Below are 13207 nucleotides of genomic sequence, written 5' to 3'. Positions count from 1 at the left end.
AACTCTGCTTATACCCCTTGCGATGAATAGCCCTCCATCTCTCGCTGCAGTACTGGCTGCCTGACACGAGGAAGCATCGCTGAGGGGGTGGGAGCGACCGCTCAAGCTTCAGAGTTTATTTGTGAGTGAGTCGTCGCCCTGCACAGGCTGGTCTCAGTGGCTGCCTAGCCCTCCTCCAGGTTGCACATCTGGGCTAAATACTTGACCTATATAGAGAGCCTGTGACAGGAAATACCTAAAATCAATCCAACTTGGTTTTAAAACCTTTTATAAAGTGTAAGTCTCAGTTTTATGGAGACCTGGTGTGTCTGCTCTAGCAGTGAGTTTAGACATTTATATGTTTTTTTTCTAAAATCACATCTGTTGTTATTATTTCATATGAAATAATAAGAGGAATGAATAAAACCAAACACTTCTCATAAAGCATAGAAGTCACCGTAGTGCCTGGAGCTATTGCTCAGACAATGATTTCAGAAGAAAGTTGTGTGGTTACAATTAACCTGCACCCAAACTTTGTGCTCCTTCCCAACCCTGAAAAAGGAATCAGTTTGTATTTTCTAGAGCACAGTAAAAGAAAAAATAAGTTTAGTTGGCTTGTTTGCTTTTCACTTAATTATTGGTTTTGGTGGACTTTTTTTTTTTAATTGTGTGGTTAATTCAAGTGCAGCTCTACGACTGTACTAGAATGTCAGAAGCGGCTAATACATTTAAAGTCTCAAACAGTGGAAAACTGTTCCAGTGTAGAGATGAAAAATTCACCAAGTGCACATAGAAAATAACCTGAGGTTCTTTGGATACACCCAGAAGTCCTGAAAAGCAAAAGATTTAGGAACTCATATAAAAGACCTTTCTTCTTTCCTTTAAAGCACCCTACATCCAAGCTGTTGCACCCTTGAGAAGCACCCTGGAAGCAGAGTATTTAAGAGTTCAAAGCAAAAGGAAGTAAAACTTCAAGAAACAATTAAATCTCTAAGATTTGAGAAAATCAAATCCAGACCTGGACTGAAACGTGACTACCCTCATTTAAAAATAAAAAAAAAGAAAGAAAAGAAAAAAAAAGAGGGGAAAAAAGCAAAAAGAAAGGAAGAGCCTAAAGAGCAGAGGGGTGGAACTGCTGGGGTGCAAGGAGGGGTGCAGGAAGGATGCTTCCCCTGGGAACAGGTCTGTGACTGCTGTTTGGGCTCCTTGTGGGGACACAAACCCCAGGAGAGCACAGGAATCCCACTGGAAAATTCACCATCGATAAAGAAACCTAAGCACAGAGCCCAGCTTGCACAGGCAATTAATTATTCCCTAGAGTGATTTCTGAAAAAGGCATGATTTTTAAGGAGCTCAGAAAACACACATGCACTCTGCAGTCAGGCTCTCCCTTTCCCACATTTCACCAGCTGTGCTTCCCATGAGCTTTTGCTCAACTTCCCAAAGGATTTCAGTTTCCAGATGACTTTTTAGCTTTCAGATGTTCATTGTCAAAAAGGCAATGGCACATACCATAGTCTATCCATTTTACTTCCCCCTCTCTACCTGCCCTCAAGCTAGTCATGGAAAAACCAATTTAGAGAACTAAAAAAAATAATTAAAAAAAAATTCCTCAAGACCAAGCAAGATTCTGTGGTTTTAAAAGCTCAGTTAATATCTTTTAAATTTTGAGCACTCAGCATTTTCATAAGCGCCTGAGCTTTCTGCCCACAGAAAGAGAAATGCTGAAAATACCATGAGAAAGACATGGCTCTTGATTTTCTAATCTGATCGGAGGGAAGAACTGGAGGTTCAGCAGGGAAGCTCTTATGAAGCTCCAGCTCCATGTTACAGAGTGAAGGAGCTGAAACAGTTCAAGCAAGGTTCAGACAAATATCTGAGAGCATGGGCACCCCTCCAACTCAAATGACTGAGTGTTCAGAGGTCCTTCCTCCTTATTCCAGCTTCCTACGATCTTGCAGCTTTGTGCAGCCCGCAAAAGATTCCCAAAATTCATTCTGTCTAAACATCTTTTCTGCTTTGTTTAACAATTTAGCCCTGGTCCAGTAAAGGCTTATAATCACAGGGTAAACATTTAGCACATAGGGGGTTTCACTGATTCAAAGCTAAGTGTGTCCAAAGCTCCAAATGATATGAAATGTGAGTTATTAGTGAGTTTAAAATTGCATGCATGCATGCATGTCTGCTTGCTCAAGTCTGAAAGCCCAAAGACCCAAACTGAAGGCAATGCACTTCCCAGCCCGTGTACCCCATGAGGACTTCTCAGGAAAGCATTCAAATAAACCCTAATTTATACTGCTTGCCCAGTGAGGTTTGACGTCCTTTCCCTGGAGAATGGTGTCGTGCTAGCAATAGCCCGTGTTGGCACCAACAGAGCCCTTGTCTCCACTGCAAAATATGAATGTGCTAATGTGAAAAGTGCAGGCTATGATTTGAGACTTATCATTAACACAACTGCTGCCTGGAGAGCCCATCCTCCTTCCCACTCGCAGGAGCTGGAAGTATTTAGTAAGCATAGGTATCCTGCACTTGAAAAGAGGTGGAATAGAGAAAGCTTTGAGGCAAGCTTCCCTGAGCATAAACCCCCCCCCCCCCCCCATTTTTCAACTTGCTAATTGGGAGGAAAAAAATCTGATTCAGGATTAATGAACAGAAATATGGAACGGTTTCGCAGAGGAACAGTTCTGTGCTATTTTCTCTCCACTTTCTCAAAAAGCTCTGTGGCATTTTAGCTGCATAACTCCATACCTGCATTTTTTTATCACATTTTGAAGTTTCCCATTCTATTCCTCTTGCAAGAGTGTAGGGGCTCTCACTCAGTCCGTCGGTAATGATTGCCATTTGACTAGCATTCAAGCACCAAAAAACCCCAAGTACATATTTGCTGTTTGCATATAAGCAATATCAAACAATTCAGATGTGTCTGCACTTTTGTATTCCACATGCTACTAGCCTTCATCATGATTTGGATTATTTAGAAAGTAGACCTACCGTACTTTTTCCCCCCCTTTTCATTTAATAGTTTTAAATAACAATAAATGCCTTCAGCTACTGGTTGAGAGCTTTACTCTTTGTTCATTGTGGACTTGAACTATTGCTTGCAGACAGACATCACCCTATTTTTTTTGTAGAAGTGTTTTCAGATCCTAAGCAAAAAGGAGCAGTTTTTCAGAAAAATTGGATCAGAAGTACAGTACCTCTCATGTTTTCTTCTCTTTTTAAATAAAGAGTTCAGTCATTCAGGCAGAGAGCAGATGCTGTATCTTGTGATTTCAGTGACCAGATACCTCAACCCTCACTCCTCCTGGGCTGCAAGTTTGGCAGCTGAGGAATTTATCCATTTTCTTCTCTGAGCCTCGTACATCCCACCCATCTCTGGGCATCTGCAGTACCTGGACTCACTTTGTCAGCATTTTCAAAGGTCTTTGGAAGAAGACTCATAACTTTCTGCCTCTATATATGATCCCCCAATCATCTGTTCCACTACAAGATGGAAACAAGACTTTTTGGGGCCGCTTTTTGTCACTTACATACATCTAATGAAATACCTGATGCAAAGGAACTGGACCAGATATCAGACACCCATCTGAGGAGCCTGCAAGAGTTTTGGACTGCAGTCCTCTGCTGGGATCCAAAAGCATCCAGAGGAGCCTGAGGAAAAAAAAAAATCTTCCAAAAGAGCTGTAAGCAATTTTTCTCTTTGTCTTAACTGGGGTGTGTGCTGGACCCTCCTCACCTCGCCTCGCCTCACCTCTCCCCTCTATTCACCAGCAGGGTAAGAGCTATTGCCTCACCTTAGGGGAAGCCTCCTGGTCCAGTGGCATGCACTGAAGACTGTGTATGTCCCCATGTTGTTGGGTGACCGGCATCCTGGAGCAGATCTGAGTCCAAATTTACTATGGGAAATTCCAGCCTTCCCTCCAGCCATGTATATAGGCCATATATAACCCAGACATACTTTTGGCAGAGTTCTCGATGGAATTTTTGCTTGGAATTTAAAGTGCATAAAGAAAGTGTGGTTTAAATACTCTGTGGGATGAAACTGGGTCTGTCCTTTGGGGTAGGGTACTTGCCATCCAGCTTGTGATGGCAAATATAATTCTAACTGTTTCTGAAATGTTTTCTGTAACTTCTCAGTACATAAGCAATTAAGGGGAAAAAGAGAAAAATCATGTTATCAAAGGATGAAGTTTTAAGTTCTCGTTTTAGGCAATCACATATGAAGGCTGTTTGGTTGAAATAGCAGTTCCTGCTCTAAGCCAATGACAAATCTTTAGCAGGGTTGAAATCCAGTCCTGTGTTCAGACATCCTCTGTCAGGTGTATGGGGCAAACTCATTACACTGTTGAAAATTATCTTGGGGAAAAAAGAATGCGTTAAAGCCAAATCTGGCATAAGGGGTGGTCTTAATGGTGGTGGTAGGGAGTGCTTACATCCAGATTTGAGATCAGCTCTTCTAAGATACTTTCAACTTTTTCCTTCATTTGACAGATGTTTTAGGAGGACCCTGACAGTAGAGAGGAGCCATAAACCTGTCACCATAAAACACTATGTCTGAAGAGGAGAGCATAAAAATACTCTAATTTCTGGGAAAAAATGAGAAAGATGGTTTTCAGTTACTCCCGTTGCAAACACCACCGTCTCTCAGCACATACTTGGGCAGTTTGCAGTAAATCTTGGATGTGTTAGAGGAAGGAGATACTTGGCCTCTCTCTGTACTCTCTTGTCAAACCTAACTCCCCTTGAAATGGGAGATGGTTTTGCTTTCTAAAGTTCATATGAGGAAACAGGCAAAAGGCAAATCTGGGGACAATGGAGACCACAGATCTCCTGAGCCCCTCCATAGGCCAAGGAAAATTCTGGAAGTCAAGCAGAGACATTTGGGGTTCCCCCTCAGGTTCCCTTTTAGGTACCAGCCAGGAAGCCCAATGCTGTAGAGCCAAAAAGAAGGGAAATGCCACAAAATCTACTAAATTTGCGATACGTGGGAGTGTGAGGAAAGAATCATCTACAGGAAGTGCTCAAGCACCATAATCTAAACAAACAAATTAGATTTAGGAAGCTCTGTTAGACATTGTCTGGATGAACTGTTGAGGTCCAAAAGAACAAGCTGAACACAGGACTCTGGTGCTTATGCCCAACTGAATCCCATTATAGACTTTGGGACTTCAGTTTTGGGGCATATCCAGTAGTGTCTCCTTCTGGATGGTGAAGATCTGTCTACCAAGTACTAGGATTCAAAACTAAGCATTTGTCTGTCCGCATTTCCTGAACAGATCAGTACACTGCAAACATGTCCCACACTCCAGGCTCTGGGTGAAACATGGCCACCAGACGTGGCGATAGAACAGGATGTTTCCCTTTATCTGACTTCAAACGATTGCCCAGATGGCTAAAGCACTCTCATTGCTGACGTGAATGCACATCTTGCAGGGCAAGTTGCTGAACATCAAGCTACTGAGGCACACAGGTGCTCCCAGCCCACGCTGCAGGAGATGCTCCTCTTTTCATAAAGCTCAAAAGGCGCTGAATGGGGGCTGGAGAATGAAGATGAGCGTGATTCTCCAACCTAAGGGCTAGGAAAAAGGATGAGAAATCTAGGATGAGAAATCTAGGATGAGAAATCCTGCCCTGATGATTATTGTGATATTTGCATTAACTCCCCATGGATGAGATAGAGAAATATCAACTACAGTTTCAATCACCACGACCAAAACGATCGCTACCTGTGGCCATATATCTAAGGACAGGAGTTTCCCTCTTAGATTTTAATCTGTTGTCTTGAGAACAAGACCACACCTCTTTCAAAACTCCTGTACTTTTAGAAGTTTATAAATATAAAAATGCACATAATCCTTTAATATCAACTTCATGAAAATTTAAGTCGTGTTGTTAGTTGAACTTGGTCCTTGGGAATCGTTGATTATAGCAGAATAACACTATTGCCAGGTACATACCTCACATAACACACAAACAGCCCAAGGCTGACATATAGTCATACAAGAAGTCTGTCAGGCAATCCATGCTAATGAAAAAAAAAGATAAAACCCCAGATAGATCTTTAAGTGATTAACCAAAAAAAAAGAGAGTTAAATCAACTGCCAGTGCATGAGCTATGTTTAACTTATATATACAACAACTTTTATTACATTGGACTGTCGGATGCAACAGCAAATTTACACATACAGCATCCTGGTAATGCTTGCGTGAAAGCAGGAGTAGAACTGTATTATTTACTATTATTTACAGAGCTGTACATTTACAGGGTTCCCATACTGTTAGTAACCACAAGTAAACAGAAGATTAATACTGTATCTGGGTGCTTTCACTACTAAATCAGATATTCAGTTTCACCCATGAGCAATAGTTACTGGAAGTCACTATGGTCTGCTGAAGCTTGCCAGCTTCTTGGCGATTTTCTGCAATATCAAACCCCAGTGGACCCAGTGTGATGCACCCCACACAGACCATGCAATGCAGGTTTGGGGCTTGCTCATGTGTTGGAATAGGAAATCTTTCACTCTTCCTAATTCACTAGTAAAATGTGTTCCTCCAACTCTGACATATTGGTAGTATCTCATATAGTTTTTTACAAGACATTCTTGTAAAATATACTTTACAGTGTATTGGGCCCGATTCCCATTTATAAGACAGCTCCTTTAAACACCTCTCCAGGATCGGAAAGTTGCTTTAAAGCTTCTTTGTGTTTAGAACAATGATGTAGATCACTGTGGAAACAAGGAATGAAACCTTTATCTTTCCTCATCTCCATTTAACCTATAATAACATGGTACAAATCCATGCTTGCCAATGCAAGTATGTTACCCACCAGAAGGGAACTATTTTATGTCCAAAAGAGGACTTAGATATCTACCAGCAGACTCACCTGACTATCCTTTGTAATTTAATTCAAACAGGGTTAGAGAGATTAACAGCTAAACCCAAGTACTCCAAAGATGCCTTAAATGATCCCCACATACTCCCTCTGATGTCTTCATAGGCACTCTGACTCTCAGAGTCACCATCTGGCATCTCTTCATTCCCCCTCTTGTTTTTCTCACCTTTTTTTTTTTTGTTGCCATTTTTAGCTATGGATAGAAAAGAGAAACAGTTTTCCTTTTACACCTGTCAAGTTGATTTAGCACTGCCTGAAGAATAAAATGCCTTGCTCCTCTCTGACGGTGCTCCATCCCTTCCAGCATACAGCAGACACCCAGAGTACCCTGTTCTTTCCCCACACTGGGATGATAAAACCACAGGGGAATGGAATCATAAATGTTCCTTTTGCTGTGCTACAAGGAAATTAGAAATGTGTTTGCATCAGAAGTAATGAATTAACATTGCAGTGTATTTCACTAAGGGTTTAATGTAGGTGTTTTTCGTTACTTGATCAGATATGCAAAAAACCCACCAGACACCTTTGGAAGTCAACAGAAATAGCCAGAGCAAGGCTTCCAGAGGAGCTAGGAAGCCCCTGAAAGAGGTAGCTGTGGTGCTCAGTGATCAGCATCATCTGTGGCTCAGGAAAAGAAGTCCCCAGCAGGAAAATAATCAGACAGCAGCAGCGTTAGATACCTGTCTTGGGGCTGGCCACAGTGTCCTCTAAATACCCTTATTCCATTGTCCATGCGCTTTATTCTCGCCTGGGCATGGATAGTGCGTTAAGGCAGGTTACTGAGAAGTAACATCTACACTGGAGATGTAACTGCACAGATACGATGGCCATGACCATCCCTGAATGAAATCCCATGCAAAAATGAAGGAAACTCGAATGCTGTCTTTGATTCATGGCCTATTGAATTAAATAGGACCAAACTGTCTGTTAAGGTAGCTCCCAGGGACAGAAAGATTAAAGGCAATTGTCTTTTTCTAACGTGAGTAATTATTCCTATCACCTCTGTTTTCTCTCGGTGAATGTTTGTTTGAGCTGAGTAAAAGCCATGGAGTGTTTTGCATGTGTAATCACTGGATTTTAAAAGGCAAATAATTTCAGCTACCTCAGAGCTTTGCTCGTTCGCATTTTCCTTGAGTACCCAAAAATGTAGTGTTAAAGGAACATATTAATATGTTCATTTCAAAAAGCCTTGCTTTGTAAAACAGCAGTATCACAAGACATAACCACACCAGAGGCCTGACAAGAAGACCAGATCTGATGCATCCTTTGCATAAGAATAATACAAGCACAAGCAACCACTATGTGTGAATATGACAATCAAATCTCAGCTCTGTACCCAGACAACAAATGTTTTGGTAGTCTGCTTTTTACATAGACAATGAATTGGGCAAGGCTCAAAAATCCCAGGAAGAAAAGGCTCAGATGTTAAAAATTCAAGAAATTGCTTCTTCTGCACTGTATGTTCCACTACTTCATCTTTTTGACAGATTCTAAGTTCACATAGCTGACAGAAGTCTTCATTCCAAAACCAAAAGAAATAAGTGAAATTTGATTGTGAACCATCAGATTGACCTGTCTAGCCAGCTCACTGAACAGAGAATAACATTAAAAACCAAGAATGAATTCAAATAATGAGTGACTTGTAATATGCTGGCATTTCAGGAACAAGTCTACACTCAGGTTCATACTATTAAAATCTATTCAGTGAAACCATCCTTTTTTTAAAGAGGTATTTTTCTCACCTTAAAAATTAGTTTGAATTCAGAGAAGACTGCTAGGAGAATTATCGTAGAAAACGTTTTTCTCTAGCATAATCAAATGTGTTTATTCTGACTTTTTTTTTTCTCATGTTGCATTATTCATTGAAGCCATGGGTAAGGAAAGATGCTAATCAAAAAGGTTTGGCCAATTTTGAGGGCATTGCTCATTATTCATTCTTAGTCATCCTTTATCCTCTTTTGTTGTGACATTCTTTGAAGGATGGGCTTTTAAATGGAAAGGCTATGTTACATTTCATTATTCTACATATTTGCAGAAGTGCTGAGGAGAAAATAGAAGCTGGTAGATGAAAGAAAGCTCGTTAAAAGCCACATGTTTTCATCTTTGCTTGTCACATCTGGCAATTAGGATGTGATACAGGTCTATTAAAATCTATGGGATATGCACCTACGGCCAATGAGTTTGTTCTTAAAAGTTGGTAGTATAAGAAGTTTAAGCAAAAGCTTTAAAATGACAATCCACATTCTAGGTCACAGGAGTGCTCCACTTTCTCTGGGCTTCTCAGGAATGGAAGCCAGCTACAAGATTTAAGAGAGAGTATGCCAACAGGCTAGAAAACAGCAGTGCTGGAATTCTGTGATTATTTCTTCTTAGTTCCTAGATGAGTAATGTATCACTGAATAGCCTTGGCTTACATACCAGCCCGTGTACGCAGTCATCCCCCAGCCTTCATTTTACCCTCTGATTCAGTTCCCTAACCCAATAGCCTTTTTCCTGTTCCCCGTGAATCTCTTCTGCATTTCCAGCTCCTGCCCCATTTCCCTTCACACCTTCCCTCTAAGCTCCCCAACATGCCGCCGAAAGCCATTGCTGGCTCTGCTCCCTGCCAGACCCATGCCGGTCGCCTGCCCCGTCTGGCTTTCAGCCCTTGTGCTCCAAACAAAGGCACCTTGCCAATGTTTCTAACAACTTCTTCCTAGCCAGAGCTCTGAGGCATTAACCCACCTTCAACATGCCAGCAAAGTTCAACACTCTGGACTTCCAACGTCTTTGGGAAACTTTGACTTTGATGACTCCCTTTGCTCCTAGACTCCAAACTAACTCTCTAGGTATGCCTTCAGCCGGCCTATCTGTTTTCAGTCTCCCCCCTTTCCATCTTTGCTCTAGCTAATCCCATCCAAACCCACAATTTTGGCAAGCCATGCTGATTCACAGGCTACCTTTTCCTTCTGTGTTTCCTTCTGTTCTAGCTGGAAACCTGGTGTATCTTGGTGACCTCTTCTTAAGTGCTTTCAGCTATCAGTTCAATGCCTTATACATCACTCTCTCCTATCTTCTTCCTAGCGAACAAATTCACCACTCAAATGCCAGTAACACCATAAACTTGTCATGTTCTTAACTTCGCACTCTCTTCAGGTCTTCATCACCATTTTACAACAAAATCTTTCCAGTTTTTCCTGAGTAACATCTCTATGATTCATCTTTTCCTCCTTATTCACTCACTGATCTCTCTCCAAGCCTTCATTATCTTAATCTTGATAAACGCCTCAATTAATGTACTATCAGTCTATTTTTATACATTCAAATTCTTTCCACAAGATAGTTTTTGTGGTTGCTTGCATTGGCCATTTTATCCTCTTTAGCCCTCACTGGCTCCTCCTCAGACACCTGGTCCAATGAGATCCTGACCCATCCAAGAGATTCCTGTGCCCTACATAAATTAAAAAAAAAAACACAAACCAAAACCCTTAAGAATTACATTGTTGAACAGGTGGCAACATTACACAAAAATAAATAAATATGGGGCAAGTAAAGAGCGATGCATCTGAAGAGTTTCATCAAGCCTGGGGAAAGCAACAGGTAAGACAAGACAAAGGAAATCATGACTGCTACACAGACACGTATGTTGGATTGCACAGAGACCAGACACCACAAGACCTGTGAAATACAAAATAAATGTGCACTAAAATCCTTTCTGAGAACTGCCATATAAATAAACATCACTCCTTTATTTTCTAAAGGCAGTCAGAATTGAGGTATGGCCAGAACAAGAACTACTATAAAAAGTATAAGTTTTATAAATCAAAATAATTACAGATCTAATTGTGGCAGATGTGGGCGCAAAAGGGTTGACGGTGGGAACTGTTCAGTCATGACCCAGACCAACATGCAACACTGAGCAGTGTTCGTGGGGACCTCAGCCCCATAAAGCTCTCGCTGTATGCAGACAGCCCCCCAAAGCATTTGTAGGGGTCCGCCCCGCAGATGGTAGCTGAGATGGCACATATTAAACTCTGTTAAAGGCCTCATAAAAGAAAAACATTGACGTTAACAAGACTCTTTCCACTGATTTGAATGGGCTTTGGACAGAGGCCTAAACAAACAGGGATGGAATTAGAAAATGGAAATACGTATATACAGAAACCTGTCAATCCAACTGTTTACCTTCCAAGGATGACCTAGTACCACTTCATTTATGAGTCATTTAAAGGGCAAGGAGGCAGACTGATATTTTAAACTGTTATCATCTGAATTGAGTATTTGCAAATATTGATTCTAATAATACTTTAACACCCCCCCCCCCAACATTGCAACTCCACTGGCATCAATAGGATTTCTTTCTATATTAATATTTCACAAATTGAAAATATCTATATTCTCACCACCTTCAGTAATTAGCTTACATAAATCGAGTCCGTGTCATCTGTTATGTGCCGTGTCCTTCAGACTGCTATGTTTGATTTCAACTCTGATTCAAAGCTAGGGCTGATCAGTACCAGCTGCTCAGCCAAAGGGCAGATCACACGTTCCTGTTCCTCTGCTTTCTTCATCCCAGCTCCCAGCCAGACTGTTGTTTGTTACAATTAATTAATCCCGCATGCCTGGCTGCCAGCGAGCCTCACAAAAAGCAATTTTTTTTATTTACTGCATGTCCAAAAAATTAATTCCAGGTCTGGAAATATGTATAAACACATAAATGTATACATATATACACAACACACATATTTACACAGCCAGATTTATAGTTACTATTCATGGATATCTGTTTGTCAACTGCTATTATTATTTCTAGCTGTCCTCTTAACAGGCCAAATGTGAGAAATTATAGGTATGTATTATTTAGGCACCTCAGTGAGGGGCCAGATTTTCAGATCTTCATTTCAAACTGATCCCCGGTGACACGGTGACATGGCACTAAGCACTGAGGTCACGGCACTGGCAGGACCTGGCCTTTGCCTGCCTTTGGGAGAGGAGAAAGGAGAAATTTCAAATATTATAGGCAGAACTTTTAACACTGTCCGCAGTTAAAATTGCCTGATACTTCCTGCTGAAACCCCCCTGTTTTCACTTACATCTTTAACGAATGGTAACCATTCTCTTTGCTGGGTGTTTGCCTTAGGGCTTATTATGGTTATTTCAGTTAAAATAGTTCAGCTGCTCCCAAGGAAATACACTGCATTTTCCCATATTAAAGTAAGTCTAACAGCCAGTTTGTTGAGTTGGTGTCAAGTCTCCATGTGCTGGAGCAAGGAGCGAAAGTTTGGCGGAGGGGATCAGTTGTTTGTTGTACACCTGGTGATTTTTTTAAAAGCTCATAAGCTTTAAAGCCTCTTATTGCACATGGCTGGTGAAAGCTTGGAGCTTGGTAGCTCAGCTGTGTCAAAAGAGTGTGTGCCTGCTGTGGAAGGAGGGACTGAATTATTTCCAGCTGGTTTTGGTGGTGCATCATGAGCCTCTCCCATGCTCCCCTTGACCTTGTGCTTGGCCATGCCAAGGAAAAGAAGGAGGCTGAGGAAGGACCTCACCTGACTGAATGCAGAAATAAAATTACTCCCTGGACTCGGAGAGTCAGGTAGGGTGGGAAGTAAAAAGTAGTAAATTAGAAGATGAATCTTGCACAAGTGAATTGGTTGGCACACAGTGGAGTGTTTTCTGGAGAAGGTTTGAGGAGGTCTTTTTTTCCCTTTCTAATTCCATAATTTCCTGTATAGAAAAACAAAAGGGATTCATGGAATCATAGAATCATTTAGGTCAGAAAAGACCTTTACGATCATCAAGTCCAGGTGTTAACCCAGCACTGCCAATCCCACCACTAAACCATGTCCTTAAGCATCACATCTCCCTGGCTTTTAAATCCCTCCAGGGATGGGGACTCAACCACTTCCCTGGGCAGCCTGTGCCAGTGCCTGACTGCCCTTTCAGTGAAGACATTTTTCCTAATATCCAACCTAAACCTCCCCTAGTGCAGCTTGAGGCCATTTCCTCTTGTCCTGTTGCTTGTTACTTGGGAGAAGAGACCAACATCCAGTTGTAAAATTCCAGCTGTAAAATCAAACATTCTTAGGAAATGACGAAATTCAGACTGCCTGTAAGACCTCAGCATGCTCCCTGGTAGGTCAGCAGTGTAATATAGTCTGAAGTTTGTGCTGCTCTCTCTACAGTGCATAAACTAAACCAGGTTTGGAAGGGATGAGTGCTCCACAATGATGGAGGTAGTTATTGGTACGGCTGCTGCTTCTCTGCACCTGTAAGATGCTCAGTGCAGCGAGTGGGGAATGAGGAAGACGTTTGTCTGTAAAGATAAATGAACATTACCCTCACAGATTGGATGCT

At 41.5% G+C, this 13207-nt stretch overlaps 1 protein-coding gene across 2 annotated transcripts in view; it reads right to left on the bottom strand.

Annotated features, from left to right (window-relative positions):
• CPXM2 (carboxypeptidase X, M14 family member 2) overlaps positions 1-13207 on the bottom strand; it is a 77681-nt gene that overhangs the window by 62541 nt on the left and 1933 nt on the right. Inside the window, exon 2 of one of the 2 annotated variants that reach the window (XM_082309184.1) lies at positions 6960-7067. The exons of the other annotated variant lie outside the window; for it this stretch is intronic. Within the exon in view, the coding sequence (XP_082165310.1) occupies positions 6960-7067 (108 nt within the window). The remainder of the gene's footprint in view (positions 1-6959; positions 7068-13207) is intronic. 2 annotated transcript variants of the gene reach the window in all.

The sequence above is a fragment of the Platalea leucorodia genome (assembly GCF_965183815.1).
Source record: "Platalea leucorodia genome assembly, chromosome: 4".
Taxonomy (NCBI): domain Eukaryota; kingdom Metazoa; phylum Chordata; class Aves; order Pelecaniformes; family Threskiornithidae; genus Platalea; species Platalea leucorodia.
Note: the sequence above shows the minus strand (reverse complement) of the source record. Positions and strands in the feature narration are given on the sequence as shown.